This window comes from Geospiza fortis, unplaced genomic scaffold, assembly GCF_000277835.1.
Source record: "Geospiza fortis unplaced genomic scaffold, GeoFor_1.0 scaffold45, whole genome shotgun sequence".
NCBI lineage: Eukaryota > Metazoa > Chordata > Aves > Passeriformes > Thraupidae > Geospiza > Geospiza fortis.
In genome coordinates this window covers 3,514,912-3,537,778 of record NW_005054327.1, presented here as the reverse complement: position 1 = coordinate 3,537,778, position 22,867 = coordinate 3,514,912, and the positions used below count along the sequence as shown (strand labels likewise).

The following is a 22,867-nucleotide window of genomic DNA, read 5'->3' as shown; positions in this document are numbered from 1 at the left end:
TCCCAAATGCAGGTTTTTAAAAGCTTGAGCTGGCACCTTGAATTTTTTTTTCTTGTCAGTGTACTAAAATTAACATGGATAAAATTAAAAAAAAATCACAACTCTTTAAAAACCAATTAAAAAAATTGTTTTCAGGACAGAACTGCATTTCAGAGTACAAACTCTACATAACTTACTCAAGTTAAAAACAAATTATGAGAGAGAAAGCTAGAAATTTAATTAGAGGCTATTCTAGATCTTGCTGTATTACTTTAACTGGATACCTGGCTACAGACCTGGCTATTCAGAGTTCTACCTTGTCTCTGACAGAAACCCTACTCATTATGGGAATTTATTGTAATTTTATTAAATAATGAAAATATGAATGTAATGTGAAAGATGGTGCTATTCACATCGATTAAAAAAATGGACATTTGCAAATCTAGCTAGAGCACCTACAGATCCTTATTATTTCCCTCTAGCAAAAGCATTGAAACTGATGATAAATTATTTCGAAATAATTTCATTGCAAATAAAAACAATCAGTTCAAAATAACTTTCAGATATGGCTTGAGTGCATGAAGTTTTACATGGCACTGAAGTGGACTAGAAACCTAGAACATGTTGAAAAATCTCAATAATTGCACTGGTGACTGCTTAAACTGCTTTAGCTAGATGCACAAGAGACATCTGCCTTCACCCTACCTGTAAAAAGAGACTCATCTAGAAAAGATTAACAACTGTTATATTGAGGCATGTGATTTGTATCATAGTTTCTTAGACGGTATTTCTATGAGCTGTACTGCTGAAATCCCACTACAGAGCTTTTTCCTCAAAGCCTGGAGCTTGGATTTCTGTTTTGCTGTGAGAGCAATGTTATATTCCAAGATGTCTTTCAGTAACAGTGCCTAAGCATCAAGAATCTGAAAACATACTTTCAAACAAGGGTCTTGTTTAAAGTCTTCCTGTTTTGTGAATTATTTCTTAGAGCACACATATACTTTGAGAAATTTAAGACAATATGAAATGATAGGTCAAATACTGAAGATAAAAAACAACTTAAAAATGCAAAATACTGTCAGGTTACTTAAATGTATTTCTCAAAATAAGCACTCTGGAATGGAAATTTTTGCACACTGCCTAATGTATTGATTTCAGAGAAATTATTTGCTACTGGAAAAGTAAAAAACCCTATATAAAAATAGAAAATAATGAATTTATCAACCCTATTATTGAATACCTGTGCTTTCAACAATAAGGTACTGCTCCAATTCACAATTATTTAGTTTATGGAATCTACTTGGGCTCTTTGAGCACTTCAGAACTTGACATTATCAGACACAACTAAAATTAGAAAAGCTATGACTTCAAAAGGAGTGTCTGAAGTATTATGCAAACATTTATATATTTAATGAAAAACTCTTGACTATTCCCCTTCTTTGCAGAAGGTTTTACACCTGAAAGTCAAGCCACAACAGTACAGAAAATACTTATGTATTAGCAAGGAATTGCTTTGTTCTAATACAGTAATGTGAGGATAACTCTTAAGAGTATTTATGTGTGAAATGAATTTCAGCAGCAAATGTGAAAACCAGAAAAATAGCAAAGAGTCTGTTAAAATGAACAAATAAGAGGCTGACAACAAGTGTGACCTAAAAACACAAGCAGAACATGACTGCTGAGGTCAAAGCTTTTCATAAAGACACTTTTTGGAAAACAGATGCATAAAAATTAACCCCAGAGCTAAAAGAAAAAAGATGGTTAAAATTATTGTCCATAACCATAACTGGTACAGAAGAAATAATACAGAAATATTTTGACTGTTTTAAAAAAAATAATTTAAAGAATGTTTATAAACAACTTTTAAGTCTGACCGTGCAACGTAATTCAAATGAAAATACATAAACTGATGTTATACCTGCTCAAAATTCAGATACTTCTTTATTTCTCCTGTTTAGATTGCTTATTTTTTTCAAGTTAATTAAAAAAAATAAAGAAACAACCACTTGCCATCTTCATGTCGAAGGTACTGGTTTCCACCTCTGTCTCTAGCTAATGACCATGCCTCGCCTTCATCACTTTCACAGAACTCTACCATGCTGTTCTTATCCATTTGCACCCACGTACCTTCTGAATTAGTCACCTGATGCACACACATAAAAAAGCACAATTTATTGACTTCTCAAATAATTCAGTAGTATGATTCAGCAACTACTTATAGTATCTGGAAAACACATTAAATTTCAATCTTTCTATTGCAAAGTAAATGTTAAAAAAAAAAAAAAAAAGTTTCTTAAATTAAGGCCACAGGCTGAGGCAGACTGAAGTACCAAACCTATTTATGGCATATTTACATTTAGGAGTAATTCCAAAAATTTTAAACCTATTTATATCCAGAAGAAGCAAAACACCAACACCACAACTTCAGAAAATCCACATAAGCCTAAATAAAAACTGGAGGAAAAGAGTCACCAAGATATACCTTCTAATCGATGTGGCAACAGGAGAATTATAATACCAAGATATACATGAAAGGTTTTTATGAGTATTAATTTTGTTCTTGATATTATATTTAGGAAATAGCATGACACACTTCATCCTTAAGCCCTTCTTAACCATAAAACACCACAACTGGACAACCCAGAACAGTAACAATAAATCAGCAACTAAACAAATTAATACAATCAGCAAAGAGAAACAGAATTTGTTAAATGGTTAGGTCCTAGGAAAACTCTTCATCATGAAACAAAATTCTTTCAAAGAATAGAACAAAAAAGTAGATCAAGAAACACAATTTTGTAAGGAATACTGTAACAGAAATACATAAGCAAGCACAGGTAACTGCAGTGCACTTTTAACATTATTCCAATCAATGCAAAAAGGCAAGTGACACAACTGCATTAGTACTGCTAACATAAACCAAGGTCAAAGGCCAGTATTTAGCATGAGGAGGGGAAAAGCAAACCTGGACAGAGGCAGATTCTTTTGCTGTGGTTACTACTGTTATATACTGGTATCTATGAAGACATGAACTGAAGCTACAAGGATCCATACCTCGCCCACTGCCTTGACTTTGTTTCCCAGAACTAACATTCCAATTGGGATACCTCTAAGGTTAGGGCAGCTTCTGATGTTGTGACCTGATGGGCCAGTCTTCACTACCTTGTACACTCCAGGTCCACCTCGAAGGAATGGCATGTCTTGTTCTTGCATCAGTGCTTCCTGTGGGCAGTGTGAATTTAGGTCTTTGAAAAAATCATCAGCATTAGACCTAGATTCCTGAGAAATTAAAAAAAAAAGGCAAAACAGAACAGAATAAAGCCTATTAATACCACCTTTAATCTACTGAGATAAGAAACATGTACTTCAAGACTACAAAAGGTAAATTTCAGAGCTAAAGGAGATCCTAGTTACATTGCTAATTTTAGTGTGCAGGGCTGAACATCTAACTACTACTAAATTGCATATTAATTGAATTACTCCTGACACTATTCTTCAAGCAAAAGTGGTATAAATGTAACCATTTATAGAAAATAATAGCTCATATCTAACATCAGATACAAATTATTTAATCTAACTGCTTTCACTAAACTTTTATCCTTGCTGACATTTCTCAGGATACACATTCATTCCTCCTGCTCTATTTGTGACATTTTGTTAAAGTCTGGGGCTATGGAAAGGAACTTTAATATTATTTCATACTATTTGCTGATGAAGTATATATCCAAACCTGAAGTCAGAAAACACTTTGAATTTCTTACCAAAAAAAGTGGTAGTTACTAAAAGAAAAGAAAAATTAGCATAGATTTTTCAGCCAGAAACAGCTTAACTGAAAGGCTTTTGTACAGAAAACCACGAGGGATAGCGTGCATTTATTTCAGAAGAATGCAGGTGAGAAGCAGGAGCAAGCTCCACTACACTGAAAGTCATAGGTACTTTTAAAGGAACATCTGAAAGTTACAAACTACATAATGTCCTGCTGGATGAAGCCAGTGGTTCACCTCATTCAGTTTACTATGTTCAGCAACAGGAGAAGCTTTTTAGAAGCAGCATAAAAATCTTTACTAGTGGTCTGTCCCTTATATACCAATAGCATTTAAAACCTTTTTATTATGGATGTTACAGGGTATACCTATTTTCTTTACTGTCTATTTATCAAACTGATTTCTTGAAAATTAATTGCTTCTGAATATGGTGACACTTTCTGCCTTGACAATCTCCCACAAAAACACCTTCCAGGAGTTCACTCCCTGCTGTGAGAAAGAATACTTTCTTGGTCAGATTTAAACCAAACTCTGGCTACATTATTTTTAAATGAATGCAAATTTCTTCTCATCTTGAATTATCATGTTTTCAGCTTTTTTTGGTATGGAAGTCTGTGCACTGTGTCCAGACTAATACAGCAGTTTTTTTCAAGAAGCCTTTATACAAAAATGATTGTATTATGTAAACATGTAACTTACAAAGCAAGTTAATGCAAGCTGAGGTAAACTGGTTTGAGAGAAAAAAAAAAGACAATTTAAACATAGTTTAGATCTTGACATAATAAAATCTGCTATTCTGGGGAAAAACAACCAATGGACAAACAAGTTTTAAAACCTCTAAACCAAAATGTACTTCACATTATTGTCTTCATTACAAAGTTCATACCAAAAAAAAATCCATCTCAAAACATTACAGAACTGATATTCAGACAAACACTTCTACAGTAAATTTAAACAGTTTAACTGTACATAACATATCATGTTCCTAGAATTAAATAATTTTAAAAACCCATTAAGAATGATCAGAGTATTTATTAAATATCTGTGTGGTAGCTTTACTTATACAAATATCATCTTATTAGATGCCACAACTTTATGTGGAGCCTCCAGTAACAGAAAAATATTTACCAGTAAATTCTGCTCTAAGAGAGAATGAAAGGTTTTGTTATGTTACTAGGCCACCTCTCTGAATTTCTAATTTGGTTTGGTAAAAAAGGAGAGCACTACCTATTAATAAAAATTCAATAATCTGCCCTAGTACTCTTTTCTCATTTTAGAAGAAAGAGACACAGATACAGCACTGAATGCAAATCTGCTACTTCCTATAAAAATAAGTCACAGTAAAACAGACTTCAAAGAATATTTAGCATAAAGTTAAGTCATAAGGTGCATTCTGAAAACATGAGATACAGTGTGACTTTTCCTGTAATTTAACTCACCTTAGGGGGTAAAGCTTTGGAAGTCCATGAAAAAAAGTCCAAATCCCTTACTCCTTGGCTAGCATTAAAGACATTCTGAGCAACAAAGTTTGAAAAAAAGAGACATATATCAACAAAGAAATGGGAACAAAGAAATATTGGAGGAAGAAGCTCAAGGTAGTATAATACAAAGTTTCTCCTCAAGTAAATTTAGTGGTAGAATGTTTTGGAAAAGGGGAAAGTTTTGTTTTCCTGATCAAGTCACCTAAGTCCATTGCTCACCATGGCAAATCATCCATTACACAGAAACAGTTTAGTATGTCAAAAGCTCAAAATGGATGTAGTGTGTCATGCCATTTACTGAAATTAAGAGCCAGACATCTCTTACAAAGATTGAGACTTCAGACACAGAAAAATCTCATATTTCTGTTACAAAGAAACAGTAGCTGGTCCCATCACAAACCAGTTTTCTGGTGAGATGGTCTCCTGTTCTGAAAGATGATTTCAACCAGTGCAGGACAAGTGCACACAGAATTTTAGTCACCCAGTCAGAACCAAAGAGATGCAGAAGGGCTAAGCTCTCTGTTGCTGAAAGAAGTCCACTTGCACAGAATGATTTTACCAGTTTGCACATCAAAATTGTACTTTTTGCCAGAGCCAAAAATTTCAGTGCTATATGGAGAACAATTGCTAAATTCCATTAGTTTTGTAAAACATACAATGCATTAACAAGTTTGTTAGGAATAACTGTAACCCAAATATAGCTGCCAGAGAGACATCACTAATTTTATAATCAATTGCACACACTATTGAAATAAGCACTGCTGTTTCTGCTTAATTTTTCCTCCTACAAAACAGTGAGGACAGCATTTTTTAATCACTGGAAAACATGAAAAAGAAGACATCCTTTTTCCGTAAGCTAGTTTCTACTGATTTCAAAGAAATTTTCACAGTTTCTGTCAAATGAAAGAATAGTATACATATAGCAGTAGTAACAATTGTATTTATGGTATTTGTGATGGAATCCTTTTGACAAAGCACCCATTTCATCTATATGAACCAAAGTATCAAAATCTAATTTCCTATCCCATCCTGATATGGGAACCAAATGAAATCCCTGCTCAGCAGCCACATTAAAATTTAACAGTAGCTAAGGCAGTAAATCCTTTCAGGCAGAAACAAGTACACAACACCCTTGGCATGCTTCATCTGTATTCCTTGAAAAAGCACTAACATGTTAAAAGTAAGCAAATCTACACTTTTATCACATGACAGAAGCAAATAATCTACTATACACTGCTTGCAAACATAAAGTTTCAATAATACAAATGATCTGCCATTTTGACAAAGAGAGGGAAATTGTCACTACAGCAGCATTTCTTTAGAATTGAGTACCTTTACCCAGAACTGAAGGAGGTAGCCAAGCACTAGTGATTTATGCTCTGAGGCACTGGGGAAGGTGGGGAGGGTCTCAGATAGGAAGATTAGCAAAGTGAAGGTTTATCAACTCAGCATAAAACTATGGCAACTATAAAAAGCCTACATGTGCCTTATGAGTGTACTTCCAACCTACTTAAACTGCCTGATTCTATTGCTTTGCAGCATATCTCCTTTTTTTTGATGGACTTCCACTGAGAAAAATGGACTATCCATACCTAAAATATTTAGATATTATTTCAGAGATATATTTTTCTACATCACAGAGCTCTATGTGTGAAACACACAAGGGAAACCAACAGCAGTGAAGTGGGACCACATTGGCTTAGAAACACCAAGAAGATCAAACTAGAAGCTCTCCTTTGCTCTGTGAACTTGAGAACTTCCTGCCTATTATAGCACTGCACACCAGTTTAGATGAATAGATCAGGCAGCTATTTGGGAACTAGGTTTTCATTCTGAGAAACTACTAGATAGAAGCTTTGAATTCAGCCCTTATGGTATCATCTCTAGATTTACTTCATACTTTCCTTCAAGACTTCACCTTCCAAGATCTAAAACTAATTTCAGAAATTCAAACCTTTCCCAATAAATTCAAAGTTTCAAAGATTAAAAAAAAAATAATTTGTTTTGCCATGAACAATCATTGGTCCATTAGGAAGCATTTAAAACCTCAGTTATTGTTTTTCAAAACTAAGACTTCTCTTAAACAGCTATCTTGACATTTTATCCAACAGTCTTACTCTTCAATTGCCTTCAATCATGCTTAAAACAATGGTAGAAATTTTTGTCAATTGTCCTTCAGTGTTTCCACAGAACATTAAGCTTTCTTAGGTTCTGTGATCAAGCACTGGAGCCTACATACTAATTTTAATTCTTTCTTCCATTGCAATAACGGTTTGAAAACCAAGTTTCACAATCCTTGTTTGTCTGTGGTGGCTGGGGAATGTAATATTGTAGCCAGACATCAGGGTACAATATTGTTTCTTATAAAGTTTTAAGCTTAAAATAAAGTAGTGAGAATTTAGAATGTGATTTTTTAAAAAGACAAGTTCCAGAGTTTGACACAGAAGAGCTGAATACCTTCTAAGAAGGTAAATGAGCACAGCTCAAATAAATAAAACACTGGTAACTACCATCAATCTCTCCTTTCCTATGATAATTTATCCTCAACTGTAATAGCTCTAATAAAAATACAGAAAGTGTATTTATGAGATCCACAATATTCAGTATTTACTTTATCATAAAATACCTAGTTAATGCTAATAAATACACATAAAATGAAGATACAAAATATAAGTCAAGATGAAAAGAGGTCATAATTAACACTGCTGAGAACTCCTACTGTTTTTCATCTGCCCACTGTTCCATAATACAGTGAAGAAACAGAATAACTAAAACTTTTTTTAAAAATTTTTACATATTTTCCAAAGTGCACTGAGAAGTTTTATTTACTTAAGGGATTGATTATAAAAAGCCTGTGTATTTAAACATGACAAAGCAATGTAATTGGAGATGACAAGTCTGCCCACTCAAGAGCTGAACAGAAAATGGAGTCTAGTAGAAGAAATGTGACATCTATTTGAACAGGGAATACATGGCCTAGCTCAGGCATTTGATCTTCCCTTTGCATTTCAGTCACACAAAAGACTTTCTCCATTCTTCCTTTTAAGTCAAAACTGGTGGAACAGCTTGGCTCCAAAAAATCTCACAATTACAATTTTTTTCTACTGCATTCTGCTCATCATGTCATTCAGCTACCCACATCAACAGGATTGAGCATATATGAATTATACCACAATTTAATCTAACAAAACTTTAGCATTTATCACTTAATTCAACATCTTTTTTGGCATAAGTCATTCATCTCTAGAGGACCGCAAAAATCAAATTTGACAACTTGCAAGCATTCTTTTTTTTGGACAAGTCTGAGAAAAAAAAGCATAATTTGAAATATTTTCAACCTAGTAATCACCATAAAAAAGATTTTAAACTTCCTACCAAGAAAGCAGTATCTGTGCAAAGGAAGGATCTAGTAAGGAAGCAGACTTAAGGCATTCAAAAGTCAGCCTCTGAACCTTATGTTTTGTCATCTTTAAAATATAAAATGTTAGAGAACTATTTTCTTCCTTTTCCCTCTTATTATTATAAATTAAACCAACAAATCTTACTGCTTATATACTGTCATAATGAAATAAAATAGTTTCAGGATATGCAAATCCTCTTGAAAATATGACAATTAGAGCCACAAAAGGAAACTTTTCTGACAGTAGCTCAAAACACATTTCTTGCACATGCCTGCATTGTTGTAAGAGTTGCTCTCATAACCCTTTTGCTATGTAGGCTGCCACCTACAGAGCAGAAGCTAAGAAAGCACATGACTTTTATTAACTTGTGTCAGTCAAGACGTGTGACTGCCTACCTAAAAGAAAATTAAGCATATCTAAAGCTCATAACAGTCTAAAGGGTAACAAAACTAATTCACAAGAGTGTTTAACAATCCCCAAAACCAAGAGTGAATCTTTCATCTGAACTTTACACACAGAACGAAATGTTTGAAAATTGAATGTTGTTTTTCACATTTGATTGTACCTGACCTCCTTATTCACAGGAAATTTGAATTCTCAAAATTATGCTATCAAGATTGAATGCTCAGTTATTCATGGCAGACATTTCTTTCCAGGCTTCTCTCAAGGAGCACAGCATATGCTCTTCCCTAGAACCACATGTATACCAGAGCTGTATGAAATATGCCAAGCAGTAAGTTCTTGCTAATCACAGACAACTGCTGAGCTCATTCAACAAGTAAAAAGGTATTGAAGATAAATTGAAGAAAAATCTACCAGACTATAATACCCATCTAGATCAACAATATTTGCTGAAGTTACTTACTTAGTCAAGATAAATTCACTTTTACCATGGGTGAACTGGTAAAATTCAACTACTGCACAGAACTATTAATATTTCATGGAAGTATAATACAGCAATTTTCTAATTGCAACCAATTTCTCAGGCAAAAAATACAGGCAAAATTTTAAACAAAGCCTAATTTTTTTCTGTGTTCTCATATATTCTACAACAGACTAGAAAAACACTGTGATGACAGGCATATTTGAGTGACTGCTTTCTGAGTACAGAAATAATTTGCTTCCCAAACCCAAAATTAAAATAATTTCCCAAAAAAGGATTCTATTGAAAGAAATCTACAAATAGAAATATATCAACAAATAATTTGTAGACAAGAGCTGTTCACATCACATAACAGTGTTTGGCAGAACAGCCACAGGGCATTATGAATTTCCAGATTTAGCTACTAGCAAATAGCCCAATTTCACTGGAACTGGGAATACCTCAGTTCTACTATAACCAAAAACATGAACAGCGTAATATTACTGATCTCTGATCTCAGTGTTTAATTTAATGAAATATTTCTCAACTATCTTCAATTGCAGCAGCAGCTTACTCAGATAAGTTGACAAATCAAATCTAAATAGCAGTATCAATTACATCTGATTCTCACGTTCTGCCCATAAGACAACAAGGTAGTGCCCACTCAGGGGAATTCATGAAAACAGATGAGCCAGAAAGGCCTGCATTTCATGAATCTTTTGAGGAACATCGGTTTAGCTAACAGAGCTGTTCCTTTTTTGTCTTTCACATTTTTCAAAAAAGTGTAATTTGTTTCTAGAAAAGGTGTAACCTTTAAACTGTAGTGATGATGATCACCATTAAAGTTATTCAAATAAATTAGGTTTACTCTTATTATAAATTCAATGTTTGTCTTGAAGCTCTGGGATTCTTTAATTAGCTAATGAAGTGATAACTTAAAGATTCAGGAATAAAACTCACAAAAAACATCCACAAAACCCAGAGCCTAAAGAACTTTTTGGTTGGTTGGTTTTTTTAAAAAGCAACAGTTAGATTGATTCCCTTGTAGGCTGCAAGCCTCTTCTGAAATCATAGCACCAGTGGACTACTTCACAGACAATGCTATCTAGCATAAGAAACACCTGGTGCAAACCACAATCTAAAACTATTCTGCTTTTATTACAGCAGTCCCTGCACTTATTTCTCTTCTAGGAGAAGAGGCTTCAATATAAAAAGCCGCATACCTTTCTACACTCCACCCTCATTACACAGCAGCCCTCCAAAATGCAAACACATGTTAGGTTGTATTTGATAATTAAAATATCATTTACCTCAGGACTTTTTGCAGCCTTAATTAAAGAAAGTCTTGTAATGAGGATAGAGTGTACTTTTGGATATTTTTCAAAGGCACCTTTTACTTACGTCAACAGGTACCAGAAGGCTCTTGCCAAGATGTTGGTTAAAAGACAGACACCAGGCTTCAGTGTAACCATTCATGTTTGGAACATACTTCTTTATTGTTTCATCATTCAGCCTCAGCCAAACACCATCATCATTGTGGATCTATGGGAAACAAGCAACAAGAACGAGCCATGCCCTCCTGTAACTGTTCTGGAGCTAGCAAGGATTAACAGACTTCAGGCAGACAAGAGCAGCAAAGAAGCAACGATCCTTACAATGCTGATACAACATAAACAGAGGTAAAAAGGAATACTGACAAAATCAGAATTCCAAAGCAATGGGAAAGCATATCTTTTTATAAGTCAAGGCATGAAGATAAATTTAAATCAGATCATGCAGTAATAAGAATTGCTTTGAAATGAAAGAGGAAAGAAAGCCAAGCCTTAATAAGCTTTATAAATTCCCCACTTCCCATTTTTGCATTGCTGGTATGACTTCGTAAATCACCCAAATATTCCTTGCATACGAAGTTATATTGTAAGAAAAATACATGCACAGTAGTCTAACACACTGGTAAGTGATCTTTCAGATCTCTATGTAACAGATGTTACATAGAAAAGGACATCTGCATCTGAATTTTTGTGTAGAGTTGAAATAGTAAGTAGTGAAAAGCTAAATCTTAAGAGGTATTATTGTAAGATGAACTCCAGGAATTTTCTTTCCTTTTATCAGTATCAAATGTTTGTTACACAGGTTTGAAGTAAGTAAATTAAAGGAAATGACAGCTTGAAAAACTAAATCAGTAAATTTAGACTTTTGCAATTTATGGTCTTAGGTTGCATATGTCAGCATTTGAACGTGGAAAAAAACCCCATTATTTGCATGAATTACCTTTACATCTCAGCCCAATTTTCAGTAGAAATGTCTTATGGATTACCTCATCAATGAAAGTGATGGATCCATTGACTTTCACTATGCCTATCTGCTCACTCTGAAGGGAAGGGTGGCTACGGATACGAAGCCCTGCACTGTCCTTGGCCACAAATTTGCGAACCTAAGAGAAGCAAAGAAAGACAGTAAGGAAGAAAAAAAATTGGAACAGAGCTCTCAGAGTAAAAAGAAATAGGTTTAACAGATTCTGAAATGCCAGTGACAAGACAGCAGTCTTAAGAGTTACAGTTTGTTGCTAGTTTCCCATGGCTGCTGTGTATAACTTCATTTTTCTACTATAATCAAAAAAGTTATAATGTTCCAAAAACCATGTTAGCATGCATTGAGTTGGAAATATTTCTGTTATACCCTACAATAATCAGTACAACCTTCTGATTTTTTTGATACACACACATTTCATTCACTGCTGAAAATTTCACCAGATTTGCATTTTCAAATTTATTATTTCTTTCAACTTACCAGCCTGGGATTACCATTTCTCAGTTGTGCTACTGCAGTATTCTCTTTAGTCAGCTTTTTTTACCAAAATTTGGTTATTTTCCTTTGCTAAAGAGTTTAACTAGCCATTTTAAAATAAAATAATCTTTCTACTTCTTTATCTTTCAAACAGCTATTTCAATAGTTTCTTCCTTTTTTCCCACAGGAAGGTTAGAGCAGAGGCTCCTTGCTATTAGCTGGACTTACTAGAGCACCCCAAAATCTTCTACTGGTTATTCACTATCACACTTTTAAACATTCAAACAGGCACCTGTCCCATAGAGAACAAACGGAAGGCATCCTATTGGTCTTTTATAACCCGAGATGCAAATATTCTATCCATATGGTATAAAGCCATTTTCTTGGAAGGTTATTTTTGAACTGCACAGATAAAAGTGATAAAAGTATCAATGGAAATATGGATTTTATCTATAACAACATAAAGCACAGAATGATGCGTAAGGAACAAATTCAGGGATACATAACAAAAGGTAAGAGCTAAGTGTATGAACCTTTCTTCCCTAAAGAAATTATTTAAGAAATTGTATTTATTCTGAGGATAATTTAAAAAACAAAATACGAAACCAACAAAACCCCACAACCAGAAGTATGTAAAGGATTTCATACATAAATTACTCCAAAATGTGCAAGGTTTTGCTTATTAACAGTCCTCTTACTTGTAATACTTAGATTCTCGCAACAGACAAAGCAAAGACTTTCAAGGTCCTTGTAAAAGTATAAACTGAATCACTGCTGACAGCATTCTAAACACAGAAAAGCCAAAAACAAAGTCTTGCAAAATAGGGGTCCTTGCATCATGTTACTTCAGAAAATCAATATGACAGTTTGCTAGAACTTGGATTAAAAACTTTAATTTAGAGGAAAAACTCACATTTCAGATTTTGAGCAGGCACAGGACTGGAAAGAGCCTTCTTCCCTTTTGCAACAGCTAACCAAATTAGTTAATAAAAAACTTCAACCTATAACTAGAAATTACTTAAGGATCAGATCCACTCACAGACAATACAATAAAAAACAGATTAGGAGTTCTCTTATGCTCATTTCTGACCAGGACGAAAAATTTTATCATTTGTGTCTTCAATCTGATACAGCACCTCTTTGCTGGGAATATTTCTGTATAGCACAGTGGATTTGTAACTCCTCCATAGACAGTTCTTCCATGGAGCATACACCTGGATTCCAACTGAAGAACTGACTAAGGCAGAAAGGCTTAGGAATGAGGATGTACATCACCCCTACAGTGCACAGCAGTTTTGAAGAGCTGTGTTGCTGTGCTATTTATTTGACAAATCTGCAAAGAGGTACACATCACACAACACACATCACACACACGTCACACAAGAAAGCGGTGTTGTCCAGGATAAAGCAACCTTAACAAGGGGGTTGGTCTATGAAAGGGTGAGAAAAACCACCCCCAGCCCAGAGCTTTTGGGTTTGGTGGTTGTTTTTGGGTTTTGCAATTGATGCTAGCTACTTGTTGTGTCAGGATAGTAGAAACCATTAAAACATGTTAGTGACCAATCATTCTGGTACCAGTCTCGCACCTTCAAATTCAGCTAAATTAGGACCATTTCCTTCTAGTTGGTTCCAACTACCCTGAATTACATTACATAGCTTGAAAAAAAATGTTTTCCTCAATACGATGTGGAATCAAGTTTCCTGCAAGTTAGTTAATTTAAGCTTTGCAGGCTATTAGGAGGCAGCAATTCTTAGGGCTGGATACAGATCACTATCATAGTCTCCTTTAGATTTTTCATCGGACTTCAAATAACAGAGAATGAAAAATACACATATAAAATCATAACACAGCACCCATTTTCAGCTTGCAATTTAAGTGAGGTTTGGCTACAAAACTGGAATGTTCCAGTGCCTCAATGAAAATACTTTGGCGTTTCTAGCTGAGAACAGATCTCTACTGAGAACACACTGTTAGTGTCCTCTGGTTACAACTATCTGAAATTTCAGGCTGACAAAGATGATGAAACAGCATTTAGAGTTCAACTATGCCCTTTTTGTCAGCAAAACATGATTTGGTATACTGGACTGTCTCTGACTGATACATGTCTAATCTGCATTCTTGGCTTCAGAACTATGGAGCACAGCACAATTACTGCCTTGCTGTATTACTTACTATACTGCTGTTGATACACGAAGAATTATCCTGATTTCTTACGATTTATTATGACACAGAAGAAAGAAGACTGATTAAATGATTTACCATGAAAGGTCTAGTCTAACTTTTCAGCTGGCTCTACAGACACTATGTACAGGACAAAGATGGCTCCTTTTTCAAAGAGACAAACTTGGAACAAGAAATGAGACATGCACACAGTATAACACAAGGAGAGGATTAAACACTACATGACATCTCAGAACTCCAGAGGACTGACTTCTGTCGTGTACTTTGACTGTTCCATGACAACACAGAGTTATCATGTATGAACAAATCACCCCAATTTCCACTGTAGTAACTAAAAAGAAAAATAGAACTTCTGCTCAGCAATTCATCTCATCAAACCAGAATCTCTCAGCTTGGGGACAGCAAAACACATATGATGATCAGCTTGGGTGGAGGTATAACGAAGTTGCTTGAGATATAAATCTCTCTTAGTAGGAATTGGGAGTTCTAATTAAGATAATGAACTAAGCAGACAGTCTTCTTTCTAAGAGAAGGGAGAAGGTCTAAAAGAAGCTTCTTGGGGAAAAAACAACAAAAAAAGAGCCAGTGAGGGGTAAATGCTGCATTGAAACTAAAAGTACATTTATTATTTTTAATTTGAGGCATGACTCCAGGGAAAAAATCTTGTAAGTCGTAGAAGCAGATGCTGGATGCATTTTAGAGACTGGGGAACCATACAACAAAGTTACTGTCTCTGGATTATCCTGAAGTCTAGAAAAAAAAATTGCACTGCATAGGTGAGAAGTTGTCAGAAACCTGATCCTTTTTGTAACCATTTATTTCTTAACCACCTTCCCAATTTCAGTAGGACAGGAAAAACAACCTTGTGCCAAAAAACAAAAAAACCCACCAAACCCCAAAAATCCAAACCAAGGAAAAAAAACCCCACCACCATAAAAAACCCCAAAACCAGCACCTCATTTAATATCCCTTTCTTGCATCTAAGAGGAAGTGCAAGATATCTCCCTCATCGAGGCATTTTCCTTATACCACTGCTGCCCATTTCAGCTTACTTGCTTTATTGTGTCTACTTTAGTCCTTCAGGGTGGAATGATAAGGTGAAATGGGGATGTCAAAAGCTACAGAAAGGATACTTTGAAAAAACATAATCATGCCATTCTCTAAGGAAGAAAAATACACTAAAGAAACTGGTTATGAATTTTATACTGACTGAAGATGCTCATGACAAAACAAACAAAATCTTTGTAACATTTTGTGCACAATTAATTTTGCAGTACAATATAAAAGAAATAGAACTAATAATAGTGTAAAATTTTGTCTGTGGCTTTAACAATAGCTGTGATATGTTTGTGTGACAAGCCAAGGCAAAGGCAGTTTCTGTAGAGCTTCTATCAGTTTTATGAATTCATGTACAAAAAAAGTGAATAGTGAATTTGTTTCATTTTATCCAGTAGATGAATTTCATTCCATTCAGCACGTCAAAGTGATCTGCAAACATCCCTAAGTCTGCAGCACTATTATATGATAAAATATATGTTAAACAACAAAAAAGTCCCACCCAAACATAACTATCTGTTTTGGGGTTTTTTTCAGTTCTCCAAACCTTGTTTGGCTGAGGCTCTGCTTTTGGTTTAATAAGTTGGGTTCCAGGAGGTATCATTCCTTTTGGAGGATCTTTTACTTTCACTTCTAGTCCAGCATCTATAAGCAAACAAAGACTAAGTTTAAAAAAATATAAGAGGATATATCAGTTAAATAGCAACTACAATTTAGCTGTACATTAGAGTAAACAAAATAACCCCTTACTTATCTGTCTGCCAAAATCAACACTTGCAGTTGCTTCATGGCACAAGGTATTAATTTTTGAACATTTCTATTTTCATAGGTGGAAATTTACAGAGATGTTGTTTCATGCTGTTGTTAGATATCTGCCACAGTGTACACACAAAGTACCAGGTAATTTTATATCCTAATAGTGTCTGTAGGGTTATGTTTCAAGGTATGGTCAACACAGAGTCTAATGTTTGAGGGGTGCAGGTGAAAGCTTCTGGAGAGGCAGTAGCTTACACAATGCTGTACTGCTACAGAAGCTAATTGCTACATGTGAGACAGATAAGAGCCTGAAAAGCTACATTATACAACCAGAAAAGGCCTATAATGTAAAAAATTGGCTATTTAACAATCAATGCTGTTAGAAAACATGAAGGCACTGGAAAGTGATCTTCTTGTTTGTGAAGAAAAATACATGTAAATACATGTGAAGAAAGACACAAAAATTTAATAGATGAATGTAACCCTGAGTAATAACCTTCAAGGAAATTGCCACAGCAATCACTGTTAAAAGCAAGCTGCAACAGAAACAAAAAGAAAACTGAAATAAAGAGAAGCTGTTACCAGTACTTAAGCAGTCAAAAGCTGACAGAATTATGGGCCAAGCATAGGTATATCAAAGCTTCAGAGAGCACAGTCTAATACAATGACTGAGTCAGAAAGTTCCATTGCAGAAAAATGGCACAGCTAAGTATTAAGAGTGTACTCATACCTGTTTAACAATGAAGGTTTAGGAGTTTTATATTTATAATTTCTAAAAGTTTACCCTACACAATGCCTGAGGATGTTAGAACCTGTGTAAAAGTCTAAGAGCATTTGATTGAAACTACAGTGTAAAGTTTGCTCCAGATATGACGCACTGGAAAAAATACAACTGAGTACATCGCAGGCAACTAATGAAGGCAAATATACTTCTGTTTGAGGAACAGAGATAACCATTAATAATAATACTTTGTACATCTTATCATCTGTAGTTAACACATAAAACCAAATCTCATTCCATTTCTACATGAATTATGTGTACTGGCATTTATGAGCATCACTATGTATTTACTAAAGGTGCTGGTCAGTATTGGGAAAGAGGAATTACTGGTGCTTGTGAACTCACCCAAGCCTTCTTATCAGATGTAGGTCCAACTACAACACTTTCAGTGTTTCTACTTCCATCTTCACCATATCACCAATAAGGGTGACATGAGGGCATTCAAGACACAGTATTTTTGGAAGGGCATTCTTTCCACCACATGCTACAGTATCTCATAGTGCAGTCCCCAAGACTGGCAAGACAACTGAAAGTTTTCCAGCAAGGAATGAACCAAAAGCATTTAAAAATTAGTACAAATAATTAAGAGTTTAGGCAGAGTCTCAGTTAAGACCACACCTCCTCAATTTTCCAGAACAAGTGACCAGCATTGTCAGGAGCAATTTCACCTTCCTTAGGTTCTTCAGTGTTGGGCTGGGTTTTTTTTCCCTTTACCTATACTTCTCTGTCTCTCTCAGCTGAAACAAGACAGTCTTCTTTCAGGTCTGAGAGTTGAGAATAAGAGAGACTGGTAATCTAACCACATTATAAATATATGATTTGCAACATGCATTCCTATTTCAGTGTGTGTGGTTTTTTCTTCTGACAAAGAATGATTTAACTAGAAGGCTTCTGAATGAAAACTTGGCTACTAAGTTTTGCTATGAACTGTAATATTAAATCTTATGAGCATCAAAACAAATGTGTTAGTACACAAAGTGGAAATAATATAAATTTATGCTTAAATATAGTGAAAATTCAGTACCTATTTCAATGCCATCTATAGTAACATGAATGGTATAGAGACCAACAGCTCCAGGAGTCCAGTTTGCACAGTATGTACCATCATTATTGACTCTGATCAACATGTTTTCACTGGGTCTAGGCATAAACAAAACAATTAAAATCAATCAATCAATCAATTAAATATAATGATTAAATAATTAAATATAATGTGTATTTTGGAAACTACTCTTTTTTTTTCTAGCAGATCATCTAAATACAATTCTTCCCTTTCCAATGTATTGAACTCCTATTATTTACTATGAAAATGTAATCCTCTATACTACATTTATTTGTAGCAAATGATAAAAACACATTCAAAGAGTAGCTAATATAAATAAGGAAACAACATTAGAACAATTAAGAAAAAAAGATTTTAAATAAAATTGCTACATATAAGAAAACATAATACTTGACTTCTGTGTTTCTACCTTCAGACATGATTACCTGTAAGTCACACTTGGGAGTCTAGGTGTAAGCAGAAGTGTCAGGATATGTTAATTTAAGCTCCCATCCAAAAGAAATTTTTTAATGCTTACCTCTTGGGTGTTGGTGAAGCGAAACGTAGTTCTTCAAAGGAATAATTCTCATATGCCTATACACAGATTAAATTCAAACACAAAACCAACAGTTATACCACTGTCTTGAATGAAAAAAAGCAGAGCATTTTCTTAAAGAACACATCAATCTAACTTTACACACCCCAGAAGCATTAATCAGGGAGTCAGAAACAAATTTCAAAACACAGAAATATATATGCACCCAGGAAAGAGTATCTCCACTGTCTCATTAAACAGCCATTATTTAGATAAGAAAGATTGCTATTGCTAACAAAAACCTTGTTAAATCTTTGAACCTCTTCAAATCTGACTTGTATAAAACTCTTTTGAATCCAGGCAGTGCACTGAAGTCCTTGTGAAGATAAGAAAGCAAAAAAGTTGCAGGTAAAACCTACAAACCAGCTCAGGGGCTTTATCGATGAAATTTCCCATTCTTTTTCTTTCAACTCCAAGTGAAGATGAAATTCCCTGAACACTGATGTGATACTTCCATTGACTTCCACTACAAAAAAGACCTGGTTCACTTCCACAGCATCTTGTGAAATCACTGCTCTGAAAAGCCCCCTAAGAAAACAGAGCTAATCCTAGGAGTGCACCAAGTCCCTCAGCAAGAATCTCTCTGGGCTGCAACAGTTGCTGAGCTACCAGATTCCCCTGTTAAATCAAAACCAACAAAAGGCAGGATAAGAACCTTTGAACAAATATGCAGATCAGCCATTTTGGGTCCCTGTATAAAGATATAGTTTTGGGTATCAGTCCCCCAAACATATCATAATATATTATATATATTTTTATCAAGTGAGATTTTATAATCGTATTTAGGTGTTTGTATCAAGTACTGATCCAATGGGCAGGCTGATGTAAAGTGAAAATATCAGGGGACATCTGCATTTTACACTGAAATGATTGTGCTTTATAATGCAGGCAGGGAAATAGAACAGAATATTTACAATGCCTTGAATTCAAAAGTTTTTGATGGAAAGGACTTAACTTGAAAGGAACCTTGGGAAGATTATCTGGAAAAGCACTAAATATGGAAATCAAGCATCTTTCAACTAGAGAGACGCTTTTAAAATTTAACCTTGGTGTCTCTTTACTTTTATCTTTATGAAGGTTCATACTGTTATTACCTTCTAGGAGGATTTTAAATTAACTCTTCCATTTTCATTTTCCTTTAGCCTTATTTCAATTAAAGAATGATTACACATTAATTAGCTGATATTAAGCATTCCTCACTCTATCAAATCTACAGAAGAGTTTTTGAACACCCTACACTTGCACCATTGTAATTTACCCCAAAGCATCTCATGCATTTCAAGATATACAACTCTTGGAGTTTTGTGAGCAGATCTGACACCTATCACTGGAAAAGAAGCAGCAGATACCTGTGGACAGTGGCTATCAGAAATATCATCTAAGCCCTAACTTGGGATAAATAATTTATTTCTGCCTCCATTCGAGTCACTTTTAAAAGAAGCATCAAACCAAGAAGTGATGTTTGCACTAGCCCAAATAAAAATGCCAAAATCTCACCTTGATATGCACATGATCTAGCAAGTTCTTAAACCATTTGTTGTACGCTGCATTGATTTAATAGTTATTTCATTGATCTATTAAGAAACTATTCAGCACCCAGCTGCCCTATTTACACACAGGTACTGCAGCACTATCCTTTGCCTCTAAAAGGTGCTAGTTTGCTGGTTCTGCCCCCACAACAAATCCATTCTGATTATGCTAAGTATTATCCTTCTCTACCCTCCTGGCTAATCCTGTCTCATCAAGCTGTGCAACTCTTAGCTGTACACAACATGTCACATCTCTTAACTGGGTCAGTATGGTACACATACGTAAATTTACTGCATGTGCCACAATATACTCAATCAAATCAACACTAGCTGCTCAGTTTTCACTTATTTAAAAACTGTTCCTGGCTAAGTGTCTGAGCTGATCCATTTAACAGTGGCTCATTTCATTAGATGCTGCTTAATACATATGCATTGATATATAAATAATTTGTATGCCTTTTTTTACTACGCTGAGCTCTTATTTTTTCTTGTTTTTCTATTTCACCTGCTCTAGTTTAAAGTAAGCATTCACAGCAACACTCCAACTCCATATACATAAAAATACAGGTTTAACTTTCCCTTCACAATTTTCATGTCTGTTTTTATTTCTCCTGCATGACTCCAATTAATTTGTTCATCAGTTTAATCAAAATCAAAGACAACTTTCCCTTTTGTGCTAATCTAATCTAACTGCTTTAGAGTTTAACCAGCTGGCCTTTTTGATGTATCTAGTTTATTGCTGAACTAATATTAATCAAAGTAATTTCCACTGAATATATTTTCAGATTGAGACCAAAAGTAAGCACACATTTTTCCTTCTCTACTGCATACCTGTACACACTTTGAATGCTGAATTCTATAGTTACATTGCCAAAACTGCAGTAACTTACCTTCATCATTGTAATAGCAATATACCGAGCTTCTTTTACTATCATTGGCTCATAGGAAGAATCAAGCTTTGGTGAAGGAAGCCCTCCAAAGGTCATATCACTGCTAGGGGAAACAGCTGTTGCAGGACTGCCTGGTATCCGCTGCACTTTTTTAACTTGTTCTTGTTGCAAAGATGTTTTTTTCTGAGAAACAGGAATAGCTTTGACTTCCACCTGTAATAAAATATGGAAGAGGGAATATGATTTAGTGAGAACACACACACACATTCTTTTAAATTTGATGCAGTGCAGTGACAAAGCACTTAGAGCCCTCCCTGCAAATGCAGCTGTGTCCAAACCCAACGTATCTACACTTAACCTGCAAAGCCAGGCACAGCATCTTAGGAAGCCCTTGGGAAGCCCACAGCATCTTGGGAAGATGCCAATGGGCAGGGGAGGAGCACCCAACTGACTCCACCATCAGCACAGGCTGGTGTCACTTCTGCCAGTCCCAGAGCACTCCCTGGCTGGCAGCACACAGTCTGGCATGCCTAGGGAAGTTTTCCCAGAACAGAAAAGTGCAACTAAGGAGAAAGAGCCTTCCAAGAGAGTGCACAGACTTCAGAGTGGATCATCATGGCCACGAGATGTGGATCAGCAATGGCCAGACTGGATCCTGGCTGGCTTGGCCACCTCACAGCCAGCACTGCACATTATATTGTGCTCTTCAAGGCATGTTTTAACTGACTTATTCCCCCAGAGGTAGCAAGGATCTCCATTAGTGCAGGTAACAGCTAGCAGTACACAATTTTCTGAGAAAGACAGACAGACTACTTGGAAAATATGTTTGTATGTTACTCATCCGAAATCTGCAATATTAAATACTGCAGTTTTCACACACAGTTTTATCAAAATTTGATTTAATTAACCAAAAGTTATATCACTGCATTGCACACTGAATGAGTCCAGAAGAATAATTAAATTGAATTAAGGTTTTTGTTACTTTAATACATTTGTGAACAGTAATTAAATAATAAAACCAGTAATAATTTTGATCATATTTTGACATATCCTTTTCCTGACTGATGGGATAAAATCACTACTGAGAGTCTTCCCCTTGTTCTGTCACTAATTTAAGTCAGTAATCACACAAGTTTCACTCAAGCAGCGTTTGTGACTAAGCTGATTCTTGTGTTACTGTTGTAGAACTGCTGATTATTATTACATCTACAGCTCACTGTAAGAAAATTCAATTATTACATCATATACAAAAAACAGATTTGAGAGCTTTTCTCACAGGAGTCATGCCTTTGTAAAAAGTATTTCATCTACACTTGGGCTTGAACAAAACCAACTACTGTACAGTAGTAGCGGGCTTTAAAACATTGAAGTAACCTAATTTATTAGAACAACATGAAAACCATTTTGTGTTTGTTTTGTTTGCATTGCTTTACTACTTCAAGCAGCCCATTTTTATAGATGACACATAGATTTTACCCCAAAATGCACAAAATTCTTTTAACTCTATCTGAGGCTGTCAAGAACACCTCCTTTCCAGTACTGAAAAACAGTGGTTAACTGAAGAGACCGAAGGCAAACACAGGAACACCAGTCCCTGCCAATTTTCCTTATTAACTGCAAGCATTACAGGAACATCCAAGTATTAGAAACAGAAAAGGCAAGAGTACTGTTCTAGTCTAAAATAAAGTAACTATAAGTGGTCCAGCAATGTGCTTCTGATTTTTTTTTCCCATCACAAAGTCTATGGTTTGTAACACTCTTT

The 22,867-nt window shown here is 35.1% G+C and overlaps 1 protein-coding gene across 1 annotated transcript in view; it reads right to left on the bottom strand.

Moving 5' to 3' along the window:
• Positions 1–22,867, bottom strand: part of MYCBP2 (MYC binding protein 2) — a 177,247-nt gene that overhangs the window by 44,119 nt on the left and 110,261 nt on the right. Inside the window, exons 48-56 of the mRNA XM_031057093.1 lie at positions 21,106–21,318; positions 18,630–18,685; positions 18,074–18,189; positions 16,060–16,157; positions 11,805–11,921; positions 10,889–11,029; positions 5,183–5,257; positions 3,034–3,258; positions 1,990–2,122 (exon numbers count right to left, since the gene is read on the bottom strand). Coding sequence (XP_030912953.1) covers positions 1,990–2,122; positions 3,034–3,258; positions 5,183–5,257; positions 10,889–11,029; positions 11,805–11,921; positions 16,060–16,157; positions 18,074–18,189; positions 18,630–18,685; positions 21,106–21,318 — 1,174 coding nt within the window. The remainder of the gene's footprint in view (positions 1–1,989; positions 2,123–3,033; positions 3,259–5,182; positions 5,258–10,888; positions 11,030–11,804; positions 11,922–16,059; positions 16,158–18,073; positions 18,190–18,629; positions 18,686–21,105; positions 21,319–22,867) is intronic.